Source organism: Leishmania infantum, chromosome 22 (genome assembly GCF_000002875.2).
Source record: "Leishmania infantum JPCM5 genome chromosome 22".
NCBI lineage: Eukaryota > Euglenozoa > Kinetoplastea > Trypanosomatida > Trypanosomatidae > Leishmania > Leishmania infantum.
In genome coordinates this window covers 123,575-145,817 of record NC_009406.2, presented here as the reverse complement: position 1 = coordinate 145,817, position 22,243 = coordinate 123,575, and the positions used below count along the sequence as shown (strand labels likewise).

The 22,243-nt window shown below is 59.9% G+C and overlaps 7 protein-coding genes across 7 annotated transcripts; all 7 read left to right on the top strand.

Moving 5' to 3' along the window:
* Window positions 1-642: 642 nt before the first annotated feature.
* On the top strand, window positions 643-2,826 carry LINJ_22_0280 (conserved hypothetical protein; the record flags this gene model as incomplete). The annotated part of the gene is made up of 1 exon (XM_001465522.1): window positions 643-2,826. The coding sequence occupies one exon, from the start codon at window positions 643-645 to the stop codon at window positions 2,824-2,826; it is 2,184 nt and encodes a 727-aa protein (XP_001465559.1).
* A 1,589-nt stretch (window positions 2,827-4,415) lies between these two features.
* Window positions 4,416-5,768, top strand: LINJ_22_0270 (putative DNA primase small subunit; the record flags this gene model as incomplete). Its single annotated transcript, XM_001465521.1, has 1 exon — window positions 4,416-5,768. The coding sequence occupies one exon, from the start codon at window positions 4,416-4,418 to the stop codon at window positions 5,766-5,768; it is 1,353 nt and encodes a 450-aa protein (XP_001465558.1).
* Window positions 5,769-6,825: 1,057 nt separating this feature from the next.
* On the top strand, window positions 6,826-10,653 carry LINJ_22_0260 (conserved hypothetical protein; the record flags this gene model as incomplete). The annotated part of the gene is made up of 1 exon (XM_001465520.1): window positions 6,826-10,653. The coding sequence occupies one exon, from the start codon at window positions 6,826-6,828 to the stop codon at window positions 10,651-10,653; it is 3,828 nt and encodes a 1,275-aa protein (XP_001465557.1).
* Window positions 10,654-11,468: 815 nt separating this feature from the next.
* On the top strand, window positions 11,469-12,293 carry LINJ_22_0250 (hypothetical protein, unknown function; the record flags this gene model as incomplete). Its single annotated transcript, XM_001465519.1, has 1 exon — window positions 11,469-12,293. The coding sequence occupies one exon, from the start codon at window positions 11,469-11,471 to the stop codon at window positions 12,291-12,293; it is 825 nt and encodes a 274-aa protein (XP_001465556.1).
* Window positions 12,294-13,044: 751 nt separating this feature from the next.
* Window positions 13,045-14,076, top strand: LINJ_22_0240 (conserved hypothetical protein; the record flags this gene model as incomplete). Its single annotated transcript, XM_001465518.1, has 1 exon — window positions 13,045-14,076. One exon carries the CDS (start codon window positions 13,045-13,047, stop codon window positions 14,074-14,076), a length of 1,032 nt encoding a protein of 343 aa, XP_001465555.1.
* Window positions 14,077-15,208: 1,132 nt separating this feature from the next.
* Window positions 15,209-15,961, top strand: LINJ_22_0230 (hypothetical protein, unknown function; the record flags this gene model as incomplete). Its single annotated transcript, XM_001465517.1, has 1 exon — window positions 15,209-15,961. The coding sequence occupies one exon, from the start codon at window positions 15,209-15,211 to the stop codon at window positions 15,959-15,961; it is 753 nt and encodes a 250-aa protein (XP_001465554.1).
* A 715-nt stretch (window positions 15,962-16,676) lies between these two features.
* On the top strand, window positions 16,677-18,104 carry LINJ_22_0220 (methylenetetrahydrofolate dehydrogenase-like protein; the record flags this gene model as incomplete). The annotated part of the gene is made up of 1 exon (XM_001465516.1): window positions 16,677-18,104. One exon carries the CDS (start codon window positions 16,677-16,679, stop codon window positions 18,102-18,104), a length of 1,428 nt encoding a protein of 475 aa, XP_001465553.1.
* Window positions 18,105-22,243: the final 4,139 nt, after the last annotated feature.

Genomic DNA, 22,243 nt, shown 5'->3' with positions numbered 1-22,243 from the left:
AACGTTAGCCGTGTTCTACGTAAAAGAAAACGTTGGTGGTGAGGTGCTTCTTCCTGGTACACATCGAATCTACGGAATACATACCTGCGACGCGCAGGCGCACCCGCGCTCATGCATCGAGACGGAACGCATCTTTTTCCTTTTTTTATTATTTAGACACGAACGTGACGCTCCCTTTGTGGAGAAAGCGATGCGGCAGAGCCGCTTGGGCGATGTGTATCGATATGACAGGAAGTTAGAGGCGGCCGTTATTCAGTCATGGGTCCGTTTTTTTTCCTCATACTCTCTCGCATCACCTCCCGCTTTCCTCATCACTACCCTCAGCGCTTTCTGTCTCTTACTGCTTGTGCTGTGCTCGACATTCTCCAGGCATCGCTAAATGCGCGCATACATAGTTGTCCCCTCTCCCCCATCATCTGAGCACCTTGTGTATCCCTCTTTCCTCGTATAGAAACGGCGCTCACATCGCCTAACCCCCGGGGGCACACCGGCTCACACCCTCACACGTCTTGTTGCGCTTCCTCTAGTTTGGTGCCCCCCTCCCCGCTAACCTCTCTCCATTAATATATATCTGTATATAGATGAAGGGAACCTCCGAGCAACGATATCTTGAGACTCCTGGAGACGCCGCGCGCACCTGGGATGCCCACGCTGAGCAGCCTCACGGTGGCGGAGCAGGTGGCCGCCCTGCCGCCTCTCTCGCAACTTCTGGGTATCGACCCACCAGGAGCAGCCAACCATAAGACCAAAGACACAGGGAAGGCACCAGCATGGCAGGTGTCGACTCGCACCGGTGCTTCTTGCGCCACCAAGGCCTCGTCCTCCCATACACGGTCTGCGGTCACTCCTCGGCGACCGCCTTTAGACGCACCTCCAGGCGCGGCGCCAACCATCAACTCGCTTGCGACTGCGGCGAATCTTGAAGCGCCATTGTGTTCATCCAGCGCGCGCAAGGAGGAAGAGCTGCAAGCTGCGCCGTCCACGCTGTTGACAGATGAATGCATCGGCGGCTTGCGCGAGTGGCGCCGCGTCCGGCAGTCACTGCAGCTACCGATCGCGTACCGCGCCGAGGAGGACGTTCACCTTTCGCTGCGCCTGCTGCGCTCTCTCGCCCTCTTCGCACCTCTGCTGGACGACGACTTGCTGACGCTGGCCGAAACAATGGAAGTAATGGAGGTGACGGGCGCCGGCAAGGTTCTCCTGCGAAAATGTGCCGCTGGTCATGCGGCTCGCTTGCCAAGTAGAACGGGTGCCGCCGCTGAGGCGATGGTAAAGACGCCTGCCGATAGGCCGCCGCTGTCGCTGGATGCGTTGCTCACACCGCCGTTGCTTGATGACGAGGAGGAGCAGGAGCGGCCGCAGGGAGTTTGGACGATGCCTGCAGCGCAACTCTTCCAGTGCTTCAGGGAGCAAATGGGCCGCGGTGAGCCACCATCGCTGCCATCAGAGCGCACAGAAAACGTCGTTGGTCTTCACATGGACGACGCACTGCCGCCGATCACGGTGAAGGCGACGACAAGGCGCAGTGCCCAGAGATCGCAGGGGCAGTCTACGGTAGGGTTGACGAGAGTACCTGCCACCGGCATCACTACGGCGCCGCTCTTCTTTCCGGACGACGACACGCTCAACGGCGACGGAGCCTTTGCTTTAGTGCTGCTGAGCGGACACTGCCACCTCGAGTGGCCTCGTGAGCGCGGTCTGATGGAGGATTCGACACAGACGCCGCTGTGGCAGAGCTATGAGCTTCAGCCGGGAGATGCCATGGGATATGCTCTGATCTGGGGTGCCTTACCGCCTTGGGCGCAGTACGTGACGTCCGAGACGATTACGCTGCTGATAGTGAGTTCCGAGGGGCGACCTCCCGAGGTGGCGGCGCGCTTGCGGCGCGTGTGCCGCCGTGCCAACGAGGCGGTGCTCCGCGCGCAGCGACGATTTCTCGCGCACGAGCTGCGCGTTCCCCTCTTCAACCCTGACGACAGTGCCATGGGGATGACGCGCGCCACCGTCACTGATGTGGGTGAAGCACAGGAGGAGCAGGGGCCGCAAGGCCACGCAGCTGCTACGGTGGCGGAGGCCGCCGTCCCGTCTATCGCGTCTCTTCTCGATACAACGGCGCGGAACTTGATTCCCATTCGCATCCCCACGCATACGGTTTTGTTTCGCGAAGGACTCACCCCAGTGAAGGAGTGTGCCATCTACTTCATTCTCGACGGTGGCCTCGCCGTTGTCCGCCGCATTTGGTCGCAGGACCAGCAAAGGCTCTTCTCCGAGCAGATGCAACTCGTGCGCGCGTTGACGCCCGCCACCGGCATTTGCCCGCCACTGTCGCCGCTGCCGGCGACGGACAGCATGGAGGTGGCGCAGCTGCGGCGCGGTGACTATTGTGGCGATCTGGCCTACCTCAACGAGGACCCTGACCACGTAGCCTCGATGGACGCCGAATGGACGGCAGCGTACTGGCAGAGCACGCTGGCTCAGCCTACCGCACGGTCCAGCCAAGATGGCAGACGTCGTGACACGGACGGACAGTGTTCTCGTGATGTGACCGATCATGCCTCGGGTCGCGGCGCTAATAGCTCTCTCTTCAGACGTCACAAGGCCACTGTGGTTGCCCAGCAAGCGTCATCGCTCTATGTGCTGCTTCCGCGTGCCGCGGACGAAGCGTTGGTTGGTGTGGTGGAGCAACGCATGCGCGACCACGTCCACCGCGAGTACGCCGGCTACCGACATGTCTTTGCCGAGTACGAGAAGCTGTACAAATGGGCACTCTACAAGGAGCGCGTGTTGTATGACGTGTCTCAGAAGGCCCCGGTGAACTTCCGTTAGCAGCCGCGTCTGAAAGACGAGGGAGCGTGCCGGAGTTGAGGAGGGGGGCACGCGTGCTTCTGTACACCCAAAGAGGAACATGCACGTCCGTGTCCCTGCGTTTCCCACGGTACCTGCCTCGCGCCTCCTTCCTTCGACGTGGGTGCTTGCTTTACCGCTGCGCATCTCTCGTCGTCCCTGAAAGACTCGTCTCGACCGTGACACCGATGTACGCTACTGACTTTCTTCTGTTTTTTTTTCCTTATCCCCTCATTGTTTACCTCCTCCGTGCCCACCGCGAATGGACAGCGCGACGCCCGCGCATGCAGAACACTTCTGACATGCGCTCACTCTCACTCTCGCTCTCCTCCTCCTCCCCTTTTGTTTTCCCTCACGGCTGCTTCTGTTGGTGATGCACCTCGGCGAGCCGTGTGTATGGGGAGGGAGATGGGAGGGATATAGGAGGGAAGGGGGGCTATGCCGGGTCGTCGTATCCATTTTGTCTTTTGAGGGGTGGTGGTGGTAATAGATTGAGAGAGTTGTTGTGTCGTCAGCTCCTATGGAGCTGGTTACGGTCCCCCTTTCGTATACCTATGCTCCTCACCCTCATCGTGGCTCTCGCAGTACTTGATGGACGTTCGCATTGAAGAAACACAGACACAAACGGAGAGCGAGGGGCACACACGTGCCGCCGTTGCAGGGGTATCGACTCCCGTGCTTCCTTGCCCCTCCTCCTTTCTCTCTCGCCTTCGCCGACACATCATACATGTGTGCCGACTCCAATCATGCACGCCTCCGGTGGGGAGGAGGGAGCGGCACGGCTCAGTTCGCCAGAGCACATCATCAGCACCGAGCCGCGTCAGTGCGTATGAGAGTGCGCGCAGCTTCTATCACTTGTCTGCACGTTTCCATCTTTTTTTTATTTGCTGACGTATGTTTTCGGTGAGGATGGGGGTGGGAGTGGGGGTTGGGCTCCGCCACATGGGCTCAATTGCGGTGCGCGCGTGCTTGCGTTTTTCTGGTGGGTGGCCCTTGCGTGTCGCGAGGACTTGCGGCGATCTGCGCGCGCGAACGACAGCTGGGGCCTCTCGGATGCGCGACGTGGAGTTGCGAAGCTCAGTACGAAAAAAAAAGATAAACGCGGCCGGTGGCACAGCGCGAACGATAGAAAACGCAACCGACGGTAAACAGGGGCACGCGGACGAGCAAAGCCAGCAACAAGAAGGCCGCCGCGCGTTCAGCGACGAACACTCGTTGTCGGTGGACTCTCTGCGTGTCACGTTCGCTCGCAAGTGTGGGGCCCCGGCTCTTTTTGGGCTGAGAGCAGCGGGCTTGCTTGCTCGCAGGATCACACAGGCCAAGCATAGAACACATACTGGACAGAGGTACATCCATAGAAGCACACACATATACAGGCACACACGCGTAGAAGGCAGCCTGCCATCAATCACAGCCATCACCACCGCCACCAGCCTGCTTACTGTGCTCTTGTCTCCCTTTCTTATTTTTTTCTGTTGCTGTCGTTCCTGCGCGTGTCTCTGTGCGCGCGTGCGTGCACGTCCCGGGCGTTTGTGTGTGTGTGTGCAGGCGCTGGTCTTTTCCTTGCCGCCATGCAGGCCATAAACGAAAACTCGTTGCGCGAGTTTTATGCGCACGTCTACCCCGTTGAGCTTATCACCCAATGGTTATCGTACCGGCTCAGCCAGCCACGTCTTTCTGCGGGCTCTTCCGTGGCGAGGGTGAAAGGTGAGCAGACGGCGGTGTCCGGAGAGGAGAGTAAGGACGGGGTACTCCATGCGCTCGGCATGAAGGCGGAGCCGTGCAATGCCGTGGGTGCTGCCTCAGGCGCTGATGATGACAAGGAGTGGCTGGATGGGAAGGGGGCTGCTGCCGCGGAGGGCTATCTGGCACGCCGCGAGTTCTGCTTCACCCTCATCGGCGACATCTTTACACGTTTTCGGAGCTACCGAAGTGCCGAGGAGCTGCGCGCCGAGCTGGTGCGCTGCTTTCCAGAGAAAATCGACGTGGGCGCCGTGTACAACATCCGACCAAACCAGAAGCAAGGCCTCGCGAACGTCTTCCCGGTGGAGCGGGAGCTCGTGTTCGACATAGACATGTCAGACTACGACAATGTGCGGTCCTGCTGCTCTGGCAAGAGCATCTGCTCCTACTGCTGGGCGTGGATGTCGTGCGCGGCGCACGTGCTGCACACTTTGCTGCGCGACGACTTTGGCTTCAAGTACATCCTGCCCGTGTTCTCGGGTCGGCGCGGTATTCACTTGTGGGTGTGCGACCGGCGTGCCAGGCGCATGACAAACGATGAGCGAACGGCGTTGGTCGGGTATTTGACTGTCGTCGCACCCAAGACACTCCGCAGCACCATCGTGGCCGATCTGGCGAACCACCGCCTCATCCACCCAACAATCCGCCACGTGTTGCGCACACAGCTCGACCGCGCCTTCACTGCGCTTTTCGTAGCGTCCTCGAGCGACAACCCCAACAACATTCAGCATCATCCCAAGGCTGCCTACATCGTGCATGACGCTACATCGGCTGTGCTGAAGCTCGGCCGTCGCGACGCCTTGAACCGGTTCCAGCAGCACGTGCACTTCCAGCAAGGCAACGTGCTGGACTGGGCAACCTACCTGCGCGCCCTCGGCTCGGAACAGGAGGCCACAGATATTTTGCACGCCGTGCAGCTTCTTCTCATGTATCCGCGCCTTGACGAGCACGTGAGTACGCGGCGTGATCACCTGCTGAAGCTTCCCTTTTGCGTGCATCCCGGCACGGCCTCCTTGTGCTGCCCACTCGAGTGGGAAGAGGTGGATGGGTTCAACCCAACAGAGGACGCGCCGAAGCTGCACGAAATGCTTCTCAGCCACAGCCTGGATGCTCGGTGGACGCTGCCGCTAGAGCGCATGCTGAAGGCCATGCTCACAGACGAAGACGAGAACTCCTCGTGAGGGCCTTGGCTAGCGCACATGTGGCTCTGCGCGTTGGCATCCCTTTGCGGGTGCATGCACGCCGTTGGCTGGCGCAGCTTTACACGGTGAGAGGCGTCGCTCTCTTTACCGTCTTTCGTGTGCTGACTTGTGCCCCTGGAAGTGAACGACAAGCTTGCCTCGCCTTCCTCTAGGCACTGAAAGCAGGATCTCTGCGGCGCAATGTTGGGCGCGATAGATGAGGGCTGCGTCTGTACACGTTGAGCGCTTGTATGTATGTCGATGCGTTCAGGCCGGCTCCTCAATTTCGATGTTGACCCCCTCCTCTTCTCCCGCCATCTCCGGCTTTTCTCTCTTTCGTTGGATAAGGTTTCGTCTCTCAGCAGCTCGTTGTTGGCCCAGTCGTGGCATATTGAATTTGTGTTGTCGTGTGGTCTCTGTCTGTGCCTGTGTGTGTGTGCCAGGCGCTGTCGCCCTTTGTGAGTGCTTCCTGCCTTTATATCTCCTTCGTTTCGTCTGTTTGTGTGCGTGCAGGGGGGGGGGTTGACCGCGGAGGGCGCGTTTCATCACAGCACGTTGCCTCTCGTCGACGTTTGCGTGATGCGCTACTCCCTACCTCCTCCCTCTCTCGTGTGCGCCCAGGTGACTCTCCTTCCTCGTCTACGCGATTCCAGTCGCTCTTACACTTCAGAGGAACCCTGAGCACATACAGCGCAAGAGCGTAAAAAAAAAAAACAGCAGCAGCAATCAGTGGCCGAACAAGATGTCATTGTGCCGTCCCCCGTCCCTCTTTCTGATCGGTGCGTGCGTCGAGCATTCGCGCGCATATGCTGGCGTGGGGCTCTTCCCTTCCACTTGGCTCTCTTCCGCTGCTGCGCACCTCTCCTGTCTCTCGCACTCCTGTCCTCGTCTCTCCTCGACGACCGGCGAGTTGCTCGCTCGCCCTCGCGTGTCGCGTGCGTCGTCCACGTTGCAGTCGTTTTTGTTTGCTTTTTTGTGTGCGTAGGCGTTTCCTGTCGTTGCTCGTCTGCTCTCCCCCGCTGAGCGGTCCTCCGAAACGGCACCAACTGAACAGAAAATGTTCTTCGCACCACCGGCAAAGGTGCCACGGACACAGCGGCTAACGATGACGAGCAGCTCAGCGGCGCCGTACGTCTACAAGCGCGCCACCGAGGCGGACAGCGGACTCGCCGAGGCGTCGCCGACCTCTCTCGATGGCGCAGTGCTCTTCGATGCCGCGAGCGGATGCACGGTGCCGGCTTCGAGCTTTCTCTCCGGTGCCGGCACGCACATGTGCTGGCTGGTCGACGAAAACACGAAGCTGCTGCGCCTCTGGAACGTGAGCCGGCCAGGGTGGCAGACGGCGGCGCCACGGCTTGCAGAGATACCGTACTTTGCAGCCGCCAAGGAGGGACTGCCGCTGTTTGTGAGTGAGATGGGTGGCGAGGAGGAGTCGCTTGCGTTTTGCAGCGAGCGCGGTGCCATCTCTAGTCTCGACCACAGCATCGAGGTGCAAATGCTCGACGACGACACTGGCATGACAGCGTCGAGTTTTGTCTGCACGCGGCGCTGGGTTAATGCAGAAGCGGTGATTGTGACGGTGCTGGGGACGACGGCTGGGGTGATTGTCGTGGATCTCAAGTACGACGGCGCGCACACGACAATGAAGTTCGATCGGCGTGACCCGGCGTCCTTTCGATGGGCACGCGGAGGGCACAACAACCTGCCTCAACGCAGCAGTGGCGGCGGCGACACGGAGACGAGCGCGGACACCCTGTTCACTGATTGTGCAGAGGAAGAGAGTCAGCAGCTGGTGTCGAACGAGTACTCGGACACAGGGCGCCCTATTGCTTCTCCAAACACTTCCAGCTGGCTGTGGCACTCACTCAAGTGCTTGGTCGCCGGCGGAAACAACCCGAGCTGCGATCGAGAGGATGACGGGACAGGCACTGGCAGTGCCGCAAGTGCGTCGCCTGTGTGGCCACTTTCGGCGGTCGGCAACGGGCAGCTCGGTGACAGCCCACTTGCCTTTACACACGTGCAGCTGCGCTGCCACTACCCTGAGCAGGTATTGGCGATCAGCGCTTCAGGTGAGGTCTTCCTGCTCGCTTTCAGTCCGGTGCCACCGGCGGTGGAAGGGGCAGGACGGCGGCCATGCATTTCTATTAAGTGGGCCACGTCGCTCCCAGCGTCGCTGGGGCGCAGAGGCCAGGTCGTTTCCTGCACGGAAAGCCAGCACAAGGTGTGCGTTCTCTACTACGTTCGCAGCAGCTCGGCGCAGCCGCTCCCAGCGCTGTGGCTCGTGACGCTGGATGCCTCTCTCGGAAAGGTCGTGAATTATGTCGTGCTGAACGCCGTCGCGGACGTAGTCAGCGCCGCCGCGCACCTGCCGCGCCACCACATCAAGCTGTTCTCTTGTGACAACCACCGCGAGGTCCTCATTAGCGTCGGCGCGTACGTGCTGCGCGTGAACAATCAAGTCGGGGTGCGGCAGCCGTGCTCTAGCGAGGACACCGTCTGCTTCGGCCACCTTGAGCAGCCCGTGGCGTCGCTGTTGCGGGATGACGGGAGCCTCGTCACCCTCGACGCTCGCGGCCCACACCTAACCGTGAGAGACGTCCTGGCGGGCCGCATGACGCACGCTGCCAGTGGCGACGGTCCCAGACGTGTGCACGACGGCGACAACTCCGGCGAGGCAGAGTTGAGGAGCATCCTTGATGCAGTCCGCACCGACTCCAAGCTTTCTTTGGACAGTGCGGTGCTTTACGCAAGTGAGTCGCTCTCGTCCTCGACGAACTTGCAGCACCAGTGGCGCCACGGCACCGGCAACTGGGCCCGTCGAAACCTGAACACTGAGGATGAGAACATTGTACTGCGAGTCACACGCCAGCTCACGTTCCAGCAGCAGGCGCACCGCTCCTTCGTTATGGCCGTCCTGCGCCACGAGCAGGTGCGCATGCAGCTTTCGCATGCGACCATGGCGCAGTTGCTGTCGGTGCAAGAGGCGCTCATGTCCTTGTGTGCGCTGCGCAGCATGCAGAATGTGGGGCTGAAGGTGGAGCACTCTTTCGACTCCAGCGAAGATTGCGTGACACAGCGGGTTCTGCCTCCCTTCAGCGCCATGCTCGAGACGGCGCTGAGCAGCGGCAGTGCCTACCTGCTGCAGCGCCGTCCCTCTCGTCATTACAACACCCAGGGCGTCGTTAACGACGCGTCGAGCGCGCCGGCGGCTCCGCGGCTGGTGAAGAGCACAGAGCAGATGGCGCGTTGCCAGCAGATCATGCGGCGCGCCATTGTGGCAGTGGCGGAGGCCATCCGGGCAGAGCAGAAGGCGGCAGCGAGTGGTGTCTCCGCCCGTCTGCAAGGCAGCGTGGAGGGGTTGACAGCCTCTGAGATTTGCTTTGCGAACCCGTTGAACCTCGTGCGACTGCTTCACTTCCTTGTCGTGTACATGACCGAGGTGCGGCAGACTGTCTCGCTGCCACTGGAAGAAAAGTTTGCCGAGTGCTACGCGGCGGGTTGCATCTACGTGGTCGTTGCGCAGACCATCGTTGAATCGCGTGAGGACGTGCGGAAGGTGTGCGACATTTCTAAGGGTGTGCTGGCGTGCACGTGGACCGCCTCCAGCGATCCCGTGAGCGGTGTTGCGCTGTGCTTCTCACAGGCATGTGTGCAGCTGTCGAACATTCTGGCGGACGTCTGCGATGTAGCGTCCAGTAACCTTAACGACAGCAGTGACGGCCCCGCCAACGCCGGCGACGGCGCAGCGCGCGCGGCAAGCGGAGTCGCGTTTACCTCGCTCACGCTGCACCACAAGTGTGACATGTTGGACGTTATCGCATACCTGCTGTACTTTTCGCTGGCTAACAGCCTTCACCACGACAACCGTTTTGTCGCCTCAGCCGTGACGAACACCCTCCTCCGCGAGCCGTTCCTCACTGGGCCGGTCGGCTACCCGTACGGTGCCCCCACCGCGTCTCGCGGCTGCGCGGAAATTGGGCGGCGCGTTCTGGGCGTGTGCGAGACGCTGGCGCTGCGCTTCGACGCAATGCCGATCCTCATGATTTTTGCGCTTTCCACGCCGATCGGCGACCCCGTGAGTTGCCCGGAGCAGTACGAGCGACTGCAGTGCTACTGTCAGCAGAGCACCCTTGCCCTCGACGCTGCGCTTCAAACGCTCTGGGAGCAGCGCCGTGAGTGGGAGCTGCTGAGTCTGCCTGCCGTGCTGCCTGGCTGTCCTGACGCACGCACTCGGCGGAACAGCTTCCTGGAAGCGCAAGCGCCGCACTTGCTGTGGCTCGCCGACCCAGGCCGCTATGACGCCCTAACCGCCGAGGGACAGGCCAGCCCCCCCTACATCCCGTACGGGGAGGACCAGCTCCAACACCGCAGCCGGTGCAATGCGATGGCGCGCCTGGCGTGGGTGGCGACCGGGGCGGCACCGTCGAGCCGCTTCAACGATGTGGAGCTATCGGAGTCGATTGTGGCGGCCCAGCAGGAGTTCCTCGCACCTGACTACAATAACGTCACGCTCGGCCCACAAGCGGCGGTGCAGCGACTGTTGGAGATAGAAGACTGTGTGGCGGCGTGGGTGCAGGCGGCCGTGATTGCCAGCCACACGATGCAGCCAACCAGCGAGGACTTGCTGGTGCAGGTGCTGCGGCGCTGCCGTGCGAAGGATGGTGGCTCACGCCTAAAGAACATCTTCGCAAACAGCGTTAGCGAGTTAGAGACGGACGCAGGCTTGCGCCAGACAGCGCTGGGGCAGGTGATGGTCGCATGCGCCAAGCTTCAGGACGCCGAGACGCTGCGCCGCGTGGGTGAGACGCTGCTGACTGCTGAAGAGCTCACGCTCCTCTCCTCGTGGCTGGCGTACCTTTGGACGACAAGTCACGAAAGGGCGTAGCGCGGACTTCACGACGAACGAGAACCCATTCATGCGAACGGCTTAGCCAGTCCAAAGAAAATGAACATGAAAGCAGACGTGTGTGCGCGCTAATGGCGGAGCGCCCGCACCATCTGTTTCCTCCGCCAGCGTTGTTTGCGTGTGTTCGCGCAACGGTGTCAACGCCCGCAACGCGGTCAACACGGAAAATGTGGACGATGCAGGTGTCGATGATGCCCAGAGGCGCGCCATTGTTTTGTGTTTAAGAGAGAAACGACACCGAATGAAGACGAGTGACACCACGGAGCCGCACGCTTCCTCTTGCACGGGTTTCAGCTCTTCGAGCGTCACATGGGCGACGAACGGAGAGTCTGCCGACTCGCGGCCTGCGATGGGGTGATACATAGGGCGATGCGAGCGCGTCTCGAAGTGCACGCCTTCACAGCATCAAAGAGAGGAAAAGGCCAGTGGCCCTGAATGCAGGAGCGCATCCCGCTCATGCAGAGACTTCGGGTGTAGGAGTCTTCTGCCAGCCATGGCGAAGCCCCGCGCTGTACCCGCGGCCTCCGTCTCCGCACCTCTCGCGCTCTCTCTCTACATTGACTCCTCCCTCCCCCCTCACTACAACCGCTACGGCCCTACCACTGTTCATTTTCAGCGTGTCATGGGCATGCGCAGATACGCAGCAGGTAGAGGTCAGGCAGCTCTGCACACAAACACATCTATAAACGCGCGCGCGTAAGCCACCAACGCGCCGTGCTTGTGTCACAGGCCGAACGTGATACACCGTCTTGCTTTTCAGTAGCAGTTGTGAAGGTGATTCCCGCTGCACTCTCATGAAAGACGCATCGTCCTTCCTCGATGCGCTGCTTGCAGCCAAAAAGCTGCAGGCCACCGAGCTCTTCGGTCCGTGGGATATGGAGGCAAATGGGCGGATTGCCATTGAGCAGCTCCGGCCGCTTCTCCGTAGCGTTTTTCCATCCCCGTCGAGCTTATCACAGCATGGCTTTGCCATTGCCGTCGATCACCTGTCGGCCTCGCAAGTGAAGAGGGCGTTCGAGAGCGTGACGGGGCGACTGTGGGTGCCTCCCCCGTCGCTCGTGACGGCGCCCGCTTCAGCGAAGCAAAGTGGTCGTTGCTTGGACCCGATGTACCTCGGACCCACGCTCAATGAGGTGCACGCCATCATCGACGTCTTGTGCGGCGGCGAGACGCAGGCAGAAGTGGCATCAACGCTTGACAGCCGTGACCGTGAAGAGGACGCGTCGACGTGGCTTGTTGCGGCTCGCCAACGACCTTCATCGAGCACGGCGCCCCTCACGCCCACGACCGACGCCATCGGGAGCCGCACCGCTGCGATGAGGGCGGCGCATCACCCTTCCCTTGCTAATGACGCGCGGGTGGCCTTCTTGTATGGTTCCATGGAAGAGATCTACCGTGCCTTCTGCCTCGCTGCCGGCTCACCGGGCGAGCCGACGCCCGACACGCTTCCGATTGATGCAGCACACCTGGGCCGCATCGCGTGGAACGTTCATGCGCAGCGGCTCAAGTTATGGGAGGGACGCGCGCTACACCAGCTTCTGGCTGCGAAGGCAACCACCACAGCGGCGGATGCCCACCTCACTCTGGAGGCGTTTGTAGAACTCTTGTGCGCCACGTAAAGAGGGCAGTCCCAGCGCGCGCGTCGGAGTGTGTGCCCGAAGGATATGAAGGCAAGTGTACAGTATCGTTCGAGGAGAAGGTGTGCGACCAGATAAACACCCACAGAGCAGAGAGAGCGAGAGAGATCTTTAGGGCTCTCCCGCAAGCGATGGGTGGCGAAGACGGGGCCCTGCTCCGCTACGTGATTCTGGCCACCAGAACTACCATCCCTACCGTGCCACTGTTGTCCAACCGCTGCCTGTCGTCGGGGTTTGCGTTCTCTGCCCTATTGCGTCTTTACCAATCCCCTCCTCCTCCTCCTCCTCCCCCTCCCCCACACGCCTCGCTCCCTCGTGGATGGCATCCTTCCTTTCTCTCGCCATCGCTTTGTGCGAGTGACCCGGGCGCTGCTCTTCGCCGTCCTGTGCCGTGCGTATTTTTTTTGCCGCGCCGGCTTCCTTCACGCTCCACCGCTCTCAAGCGAAGGAATTTAGCGGGCAGTGCGAGCAACCATACGTGCCCTGCTCGATACCTCCGATCCTCGCCCCCCTTTTCCTTTCTTTCCGCTGCATCCCCCAGCACAGTCGCTCCCACGCGAAACGAGCGAGGCCGGCAGCACAACGGGAGGGTGTGCAGCGACGACACGCTCGCAGAGAGCGCTTCGAGGCGTTGCCCTTGCTCTACGCGTCGCTTGGTGTGCCGGCGAGAAAGAGCGGCCCACAAGTTTGCCGTTACAATTATCCATCGCAGCAGCGCTTGCCAAGTCTTGCAATGGTACTTCCGTCAGTGCTACGGGGCAGCGGCGGTGGTGGTGGCCGCGGCTCAGCCTCGGGCCACACTTTGGAGACGTCTCTCGTCGGCAGTCTCCCAGATATCGCTGGGAGCGACCTTGCTGATAGCACCCTCGGCGCCTCGTCCCCGACAGAGGAAGTGTTGCGCAGCAGCCTTGACCTCCTCGCCAAACATCTGCGACAAACCCAAGCGCGGGAGACGCGGCAACGCACGCTCCTCGTGGAGGAGGCCCTGGTGCACTTCACCGACATTATCCGCCGTCACGTCGCTTACCTGGATATTGCGGCATCCTGCGCCTTCCTGCAAGCCACACGAAACGCCCAAGCACAGGCCGAGGCGCAGCAAGCTCAGCAGTGGCAGCTGCAGATTTTGCAGGACGCGCTGCGTGACACCATGGCCGAGGAGGAGAAGCGCCGCAAAGCACATGAGCAGGCGGAGTTGTCGGTGCGCAGGTCACTGGCGCAGCTGCAACGTGCCGAAGTGTACCCAGTGCTGCTGCACGAGGCCTTTTTTCGGCTTACGCACGCCGAACACGTGCGGCGCTCCTTTCTGCACCGGGAGGAGGCACGCGCGGTGGAGGCGATGGGGATTCCGTCCTTCATCTCGCTTCCTTGCCGATCGGCGCCTCATGATGCTCCGTTTGGGTTCGGCGGTGGCGGCAAGGCAGACGCCAAGCAGGGTGCCGTGGAACTGAGCAAGCTCGACTTGATGGCCGACCAGCGGTGCCCGTTTCGGTGTGCGGCAGACTGCCCATACATGCCACAGCGTACTCGGCAACTGGGCAAGCGCTGGGCGGCTGTAGTGGCCAGCGGCGAGGACACGCGTGCCACTGCGGCCTCGCTCCGACTCGGCCGTCGCACAGTCTCTCCATCCCCCGTTTCCCGGCCGTCGCAGCGGTGGCGAGTGGCTGGACTAGGGATCACGGAGGTGGGCAAGCAGCGCGTGCGCAACGCGATGGCGATGGGACACTACAGTGCCACTGCCGAGTTTCTGCCTGCATTGCGCTTGTAGTCGCACCTGATGCGGCGTAGTGATGGGGGTGAGCGGTGCGTCGCGCGTGCTAATTCCGCAGTGAACGGTGGTGGGCCGCAGGAACTCTACCCCCTGCGCCTCCGGGGTTTGGGCGATGCTGGGGTGTGGCGGTGCTGCCGTCTGCTCTCTTGTCTGTCCATTTGTTCTTGTGCCTCCTTCGGTTCCGTGCCACCCCCCTCCCCCCACACACAAAACTTTTTTGCAGCGCTGCTCTTTTTTTTATTTTGGTGATTTTCAGCTTGAAAATCTCTGATGTACAACAACTTGGCGGCGCACGTGGATTGTGCAACGGCCGGGAGCAGATACGCGCAATGCATCACCTTGCCTCTCCCCGTGTCTGGTACTTAACATTCGACTGTCTGGGCTCTCTGACGCCTGCTGTTCGACTTTGTTGTTTCGAGCGGCACAGCTCCCTGCTATTTGGAACGCGACCCACTCGGCGGCGCATGCATACACAGAAAAGACACGCGCGCCCACGCTAAAGGAAGGCGACAAAGGGAAAGCAGACGGCTCATCCCGATGGCTGTACGGCAGACGTTGCGGTGTGGGCGTAGGCGCGGCGAACTGTTTGCGGTGACGCTGCTGTATGTTGTCTCCTTTTTGTTGCCCGGCTCTCGCGCTACGACGTAGCCGTTGTGCCCTCTCCGGCGTGGACGCCCTTCACGAGCCATGCTCTCGTCGCGGCTGCCACTCCTTGCTTCCGCTGCGGTCGCCCCGTCCCCTTCACTACCCGCCCCGCCCAGTGCCACTCGACAATCTGCCGTCATAACGTTGCCGACGCCCGCGCGACGAGGTCGCGGCACCTGCTGTGCTCCCTCTTGACATTCTGAAACTGCTTGTGCTACTCTCTCTCCTGCACTGTCCCTCTGGTTTCTTTGTTTTTTTTTCTTTTTTTGTGGGGTCTTTTCTGCGTTGATTGCCCGTCACAATGCACGCATGTCTCTCTTCCATGGTGCGTGTCGGGCATCCCCCCTTGTGGGGTCCTTTTCCTGGGAAACAAGAGACACATACAGAGGCAGATCCGCGGATACAGGCACATATCTTTCCCCAGTTTACGCCCGCACGCACGGCCTGCGCACTGCTACGTCGCTTGCTGAGAAAGGATGCGGGCATGGACTCTGCTGCCTCTGGTGTGCACCTGTTGGCGGACGACGCCCTGCCGGAGGAGCTGCAGACTTTCATGACAGAGCTGGGACGTCTTGAGGCGGTGTCGAAGGTACGTGCGCAGGAGCTGGCCCGCGCAAAGGCGGCGGAGCGGGAGGTGAGCGAGCAACTGGCGGCGGTCACCTACGTAGCGCAGAAGGCGCGATACGCAAGGTTGCAGTTGGAACTAGACGCAGCGGCCACGCAGGTCAGGACAGAAGGGGCTAGGCGCGAGGCCGCCGAAGATCGACGGCGGCTAAGCCACATTACCGCTCAGCTGAAGGACGTTGAAGCACGCAGCATATCTCTTGACACACAGAATGAAGAGGAACAGGATGGAGGCCGACAAGACATTCCGCGTGACGTCACAGCAGGCAAGACGGCAACAGCGATGACAGGGAGCATGACTACGTCGCCAAACGCCTTTGCAGGTGACTATCAACTGTATTGCTCTCTCAACTGCATCCATAGACATCCGCGGCTGTCACACCTTCTTCTCGAACCTCTTGTTCGGCTACTCCGAGAACTGGGTGCGCAGTACACGGCAGCTCTCGACGACAAGCACCTAGCTGACCGGGTGGCGCCCTCGCTGCACTCGTTGTGGTCGTCAGATGCCTTTCAGGTGTGGTTGCGCGAGCGCGCCTGCGGTGCGCTGACGGATGAGGATATGCGTTCTCTTTTATTCATCGCGAACGTAGCAGATGCCCACGTCGCCGGCTGATGGACGCGCAGGGTTCTTTTCAGCCTAAACCAGCGTGGCTCAGCACGCGCTTCGCACCTCCTCCCTAGCGAAGGACAGAGGCGACACCAGAGGAGGGACCGCCCGCTTCCGCTGCTGCACTGCGATACTCAGAGAACGAAGAACGTAACCCTACAAACCGGCCAGGAAGGCGAGACATAGCTGAGAAACCCGCCGAGAGGTACACCAGACTTGCGCACTCGGGTTGTCGGAGGTCGTCGTGCATGGGAACGTGTTTGCGTCCGAGCGAAGACGCGACGTCACTGCGATGCATACGCGTGATCACTTCTGCCTTCGGTGTCGTCCTTGATGGGAGGTGCGCCACTGCCGCCGCCTTCCCTCTCTCTCTCTCGCATTCCTGTGGGACCCTTCTTCTTGCTTCGCACCGAACAACCGTGAAGAAACGGGGTGCGCACACACGCAAGGCTGCACGCGGTCACGAATTTCTACGAATCCTCTCCTGTCTCTCTCTCTCGCTCTGTGTGTGTATCGCTCTTCGTGTATGTGTGTGTGTGTGTTTGTGGGGTGCTCCGCTTGACTGGCCTCTCTTTCTTTCACTGCCTGCCTCCCCTACGCCTGTTTCACGTGCCCCCACCGATGTGCGGGTGCGAAACACCGTCGTGCCGCTGCGTATCCGTGATCGTCTGCTGCAGTGCAGACACGACACCACACTCCGTCTGCCTGCCTTCTCCTTATCATGTGCGGGTCTTTTTCTGTGAGTGCGTCTTTCGCTCTTACTAGCGCGAGTAGCATGGCCCTCTCCACTCTGACGCTTCGGCGGTCGCGCTCAGCAGAGTTGCTGTCTGGCGTGCCGATCAGCAAGGAGCTACGGCAGCGAATCCGCACCAGCACGTCAGTCCTCCGTCGGCCACCATGCCTGGTTGTGGTGCTCGTCGGTGACCGTGCCGATGCGATCCGCTACGTCAACCACAAGAGGCGCGCCGCCGCGGAGTGCGGCATTGAAGTGCATCTCGTTCATCTTTCCGCTACCATTCAGCAGGTTGAGCTTCACAGGACCCTGGCTTCCGTCAACGACGACGTCGAGGTCGACGCCGTCCTTCTCCAGCTGCCGCTGCCACCTCATCTGCGTACTCGACCGGCACTGCTCCACATCCACCCAGGCAAGGACGTGGATGGCCTCCACCCCTTGAACGCCGGAAGCCTCTGCCTGCAGGATCAGAGGTCGCGCCTGCATACACTTGTCGCGGCATCCTCGGCAGCATCAGCGTCGCTCGTCGACCAGCAGGCGCAGGGAATGATTGAGGAGATGCTGTTGCCGGCTGCCACCAGCGGCGGCGACAGCGCCATGCGTCACCGTTTCCATGAGCGCAACATCTTTGTGCCGTGCACCGCCCTCGCCATCCGCACAGTGCTCTTCTCCTATCTCGGCCGCACGGAAAACTTCGCGCACTTGTTGCCGGCAGCCCACAGCAACGACATGTCTGCAGTGGAGGGTCCATCAACGCTTCCGTCCCCATCGTTGTCGGCAACTGCCGGCATCGTTTCCCCGTCGTCGCCGGAAGGCAAGCAATTCCCACGGAGCAGCGCGAGTACCCAAGCACCTCCCCGCCGCGACCTGCACGCCGTGATCGTGAACAACAGCAGGGTGGTGGGGGTGCCGACGGCGGCGCTGCTGCAGTGCGCAGGCAGCTTTGCCGTCACGTTGTGCAGTCGCAGTAACTCGCTCGACACCATTCGACATGTCGCGCAACAGGCGGACGTGCTCATCACGGCTTATGGAGCGGCGAATGTGTTCGACCGGTCGTTTGTTCGAGAGGGGGCCATCGTGATCGACGCCGCCGTCAACGAGTTACCGGAGATGACGTGCCAGAAGGAGGCAGCGGCAGAGACAGGCGGCAGCGCGCGAAAGAAGGGCATCTGCGGCGACGTCGACATAAATTCGGTGTCCGCTGTTGCCGCGGCAATCACGAAGACACCAGGCGGTGTTGGCCCTCTTACGGCGTCGCACCTGATGTTCAACGTGTTGAAGGCGTATCAGCTTCGACACGACAACGAGCGTCACTACAACAACATCTACACAGAGTTCCTGAAGATGTACGGCACGCACGAAAAGGTGCGGGGCCATGCGCCGCCTCTAGGGATGCCATTCATGGCTGCCCCATGACAGGTGTCAGCGAACGCAGAGTTGGTACGCAAGCCGGCCAAGGCGGCGCCGCTTGCGTCACGCGCGCCGGCCGTGCAGCGTGTCATGGTCATGTCACTCGATGAATCAGGCAAGGCTGCGATGGTGCGCGAAGCGAGTGCGGCAGAGGAAGAGGGTGATGCCAGCGACGATACAGACGCCGGTAAGGAGAGCTACGGCGCTTGAGATGCATGTCTGGTGCTGGACCTCGTCGTTGGCGCACGGGTCGCAACGCGCGTATGTGCACAAGTTTGTGTACGTGTGTGCGCATGCGCATGCGCGTGTGCGTGTGTGGTTGGGGGAGGGGGCAGGAGGCAGGGAAGGAGAGAAAGCTGATGCTTCTGCGTGGACGTGCGCCTTACCTTTCCTCGTTGTTCTCTCGAGGAATGGCGAGAATGCGCCGACTCCAGCTGCTGGGTAGTGCATCGAAGATCACGGTATGCTCTTGCGCAGGTGTCAAACTCTGTCATTCTCTCTCATGCCGCACGTGGGTGTCTGCATAGGTCGCCCACACCCTTTTGGTTGCTCCTCCTGCTTCTTCGCGTCTTCCCTGTTTCCTCAACCTCAACGGATGCGAATCTCAAGGTTTCTGTGCGTCACCGCTATTTTCTCTCTGACTTCCTTCCGTGTTCTTGGACTCACCGCGCTGGGGCGCGGTCGTCGACGTCCGTGCTGCGTGATGGACTCCATACCCATCCATTCACGCACACCTTTCCTTCTCTCGTTTACTTGTGTTGTGGCCGTCGTTGTCGTGCACGCACCGACGCCCCTTTTTGCGGGTGTGTCAGCTCTTCCTCGCCCTCTTCGACTGCTGTTGCGGAAGCGCTGGCGCGGTTGACTTTCGGGACCCTTTCCACGGCGGATGCCCCTTTCTCCTAACCACGCGACTCTTCACTCCTCCCTCCCCGTAGCTTCTCGTATCCTTGGCACGTATTCATCGTCTCAGTGGGATTTAGAGACACACAGGACACCGCTTATTGCACCGAAGCTCTTGCCTCACGGGTCGTGTTGAGATGCCCGGCCATGCGGTGCTGAAGCACCACCTCCACTGCCACCAACTCGCTTCGTTGCCGTTTCTTTGTTCGCTACAACCGAGTTGGTCGTGGTTCTGCTGAGATCGCACCTTCTCCCTCCGTCCTCGGCTATCGCGCCCATCAGCCATTTCGTGGAGTCACGTGGTGTGTGGTGCCGTCGCGAACACAGCAGATGGGCAGCGCGGCCGATAAGAGCACCACGCACGAAGAGAACGTGAGTGGGGGGGGCGCACGCCCAACTCTGCGCTGGGCTCCCTGTGGTGAGCCGGTGCTTTCATTTTTGGTCCGGCATCTCACCCACCCGCTACTGCGTCCATACGGTCATCTCCATACACACACCACCACGTCATGTGAAAACTCGTCCTGGTTCCCCCCTTTCTTCTGTCCTTCTGCACATCTTCAGCGTGCTGTCTTCTCAAGGCAGAGGTACCACCCATAAAGAAGGCGCGCACGCTCTCTCTCTGGGCCCATACAAGCTTCACCTTCGTCGTAACCGCCTTTCTAATCATTGTCACTCATTGTTGGGTGTGTCTGTTCTGTGCTGCTTCTCTTTTTTTCGGTGCGAGGCCCACATTCCGGTGACGAACCCCTCCTTCCCACGCCCCACCCCACTCAAGAAGGTAAACAAGCAAATCGTTTCACACACACACATACGTGCACAGACCTCTCTCTGTGTGGGCACGAGTACTCGTGGCGAAGGAGTTCGTTTCTTGAGTGGTTTCGTTGTTTTGTTTTGCCTCCGCTCTTTTTGCTCACGCTGAAGCCGCCCCGTGTCTCTCCCTCCTCCGCTCCGTTCTTTACTTGACAGGCCGAAGCGGGAGATCACCTGCCTCCGCATCCGGAGCACACACCTACGTACCTCTAAAGCTGTCTATAAAGGAGCAAAACAAACACACGCACATACACAAAAAGACACCCCCTCCCCCCTTCCCCAAGAACGAGAGCGGAAGAGGAGTAGGCTGAGGACACGACGAGGGGGAGCCACGCCGTTCGACAGCAGCAACAAAGGAATAAACAAATACGTGGGATAGGGTCTCTGAGAGTTGTATATCGGCGGGTGTGTGCTGGTCTGCCTGCCAGCACTTGTGTGCGTGTGTGTCCTTGTCGACGTCATTGTGCCTGAGTGGACTCTCCCCACGAGAGAGCCCGCCGAAGAGGACGGAGGACTGACGGGACAAAACGGAAGGAGTAAGGTAAAGCCGCCTCTCTCTGCGACTGTTGTTGCTGAAGACGGTGACTCGGACTCTCACGCTCGCGTTCACCCAACAGCAGCTAAGCTCGCTCTTGCACACTAACACAACGCCAACGCCAAAGCCGCCCAGCAGGCGAGTGCGTGTTGTTCGTCAGGCCCCTCGCCCTCACCCACATCCTTCTCCTGACATTGCGCACGCATCCTTTCCTGAAACTGGCACGTCACGGATCACCTCCACCCCATCCCCACCCTCGCAAACCTCATCATTTATACACAGTCGAGCGCGCTTCTGAATAGCTGACTCTCGCTTTTCTGCCCTCCTTGTGCCCTGGCTGTGATATTACATCAAAATTGTCTCTAGGAAAAGAAATACTTTTAGGTACACCCACTCCCCCAGCACCACCCTTCACCGACAAGCCGACAAGCAAGGCAACGCATCTTGAGACGTGTACTGTTGTCGTGGTCCCAACCCCCTAACTTTACTCCCCCTCTCCCAATCCCTCGCGCTGTATTTGCTTTTCTTTGTCGTCGTTCAGGTGTTTTTCTAACTTTTCTTTCTTTCTCTTTTTTTTTTCGCTCGTTTGTTTGCTTGCCATTCCTATCACCCGATCTCGCTTCCTCGCACGCACCTTCACTTGCACCGCCGCATCCTCTCTGCCCGCCTTTTGCTGCTCCCTCGAATTTGTTTCTCCTCTTTTCATCTTTATTTTTTTTATTTTCTTCTCGCTTTCGCCTTCGAAATTTGCTGGTTTTCCACCTCTTGTTGTCTCCCGCGTCTGTGCGTGCGTGCGTGTATCTCCCACAACGGTGCGAGTCTTCAATCCCTTGACCCGGCAGCAAGGCAAATCAGTACAACTCCATCTCGCCTCTTTGCCGTCATTGGTGTCCTCCTCCCTCCCTGCGTGTGCGTGCGGCTGAGTCTTCACTGTCGGACCTCGCGTGTCACTGCACGCGCTTGCCGTTTCTCTTTCAAAGGCATCGGAGGGGCGCGCAGCAAGAGCCGATCACAGAGGGTGGTGGAGCGAGAGAGCGAGAGAAGAGGGTCTTGTCGCGGTACGTGGTGGGTGTCGGCACGCAGGTGTGTACGTGTACGTGAAGAGAGGGGGTTTCAGTTGTTCTTCTGTGCGTTTGGTTCCGTTGCTGTTTTTCGTCGTTGTCTCTTTCTTTTTGTGCGTGTCTCTTTTTGTTTTATTGAGTGCAAGTACGATCATCCAACGGTAACCGTTTCTTTTTTTTTGTATTGTGTGTGTGTGTGTGTGCGTGCGTGCGTTTGTCGTTGATTGGTTGTCTGCCTTCGAAAACGAAGTTCGTTGTTTTTTTTTTCTCGCTTTCTGTGCGTCTCTTCCCTCTATTTTTTTTCGTGCTTTTTCTGTATGAGTTTGTGGGCTGCCTCCTCTTTGGCCGATACTCTAGATTCTAGAATCTGTGCCACGACCACCACGTTCAAGCGGCTGCCACCTTTTAGCTGTTCTTGCTCTCGCGGGAGAGCAAGATAGACGACTACGGACTTGCAAGCGCTCGCATACATACACACTCCCGTCTTCTGGCGTGCACGGTGGCGTTGCACGGCAACGGCTCCGACACATACACGCACACACACAACTGAAATTGCCACTGCACCCAGAGCAGAAAAGCGGATAAATCTGGCCTCCCCTGATTTGGTCGACATATTTTCGCCCTTTCCGGTATACTAACGCTGCCCGTTGTGTTTCTCCCGCTCGCTTCCCACCTCTTCTTGCGGCTGCGTCTACAGTTGCTGCTGTGTCCGCATCTGCCTCCGTTTCTATTGTCCGCACCAGAGCTGAGCAAGAAAACAAAAAAAAATACACAAGCGACAACGCCAATAGCTGCGCCTCCCCCTTCCCCTCCCCACACTTTCCGCTTTCATTCTCATT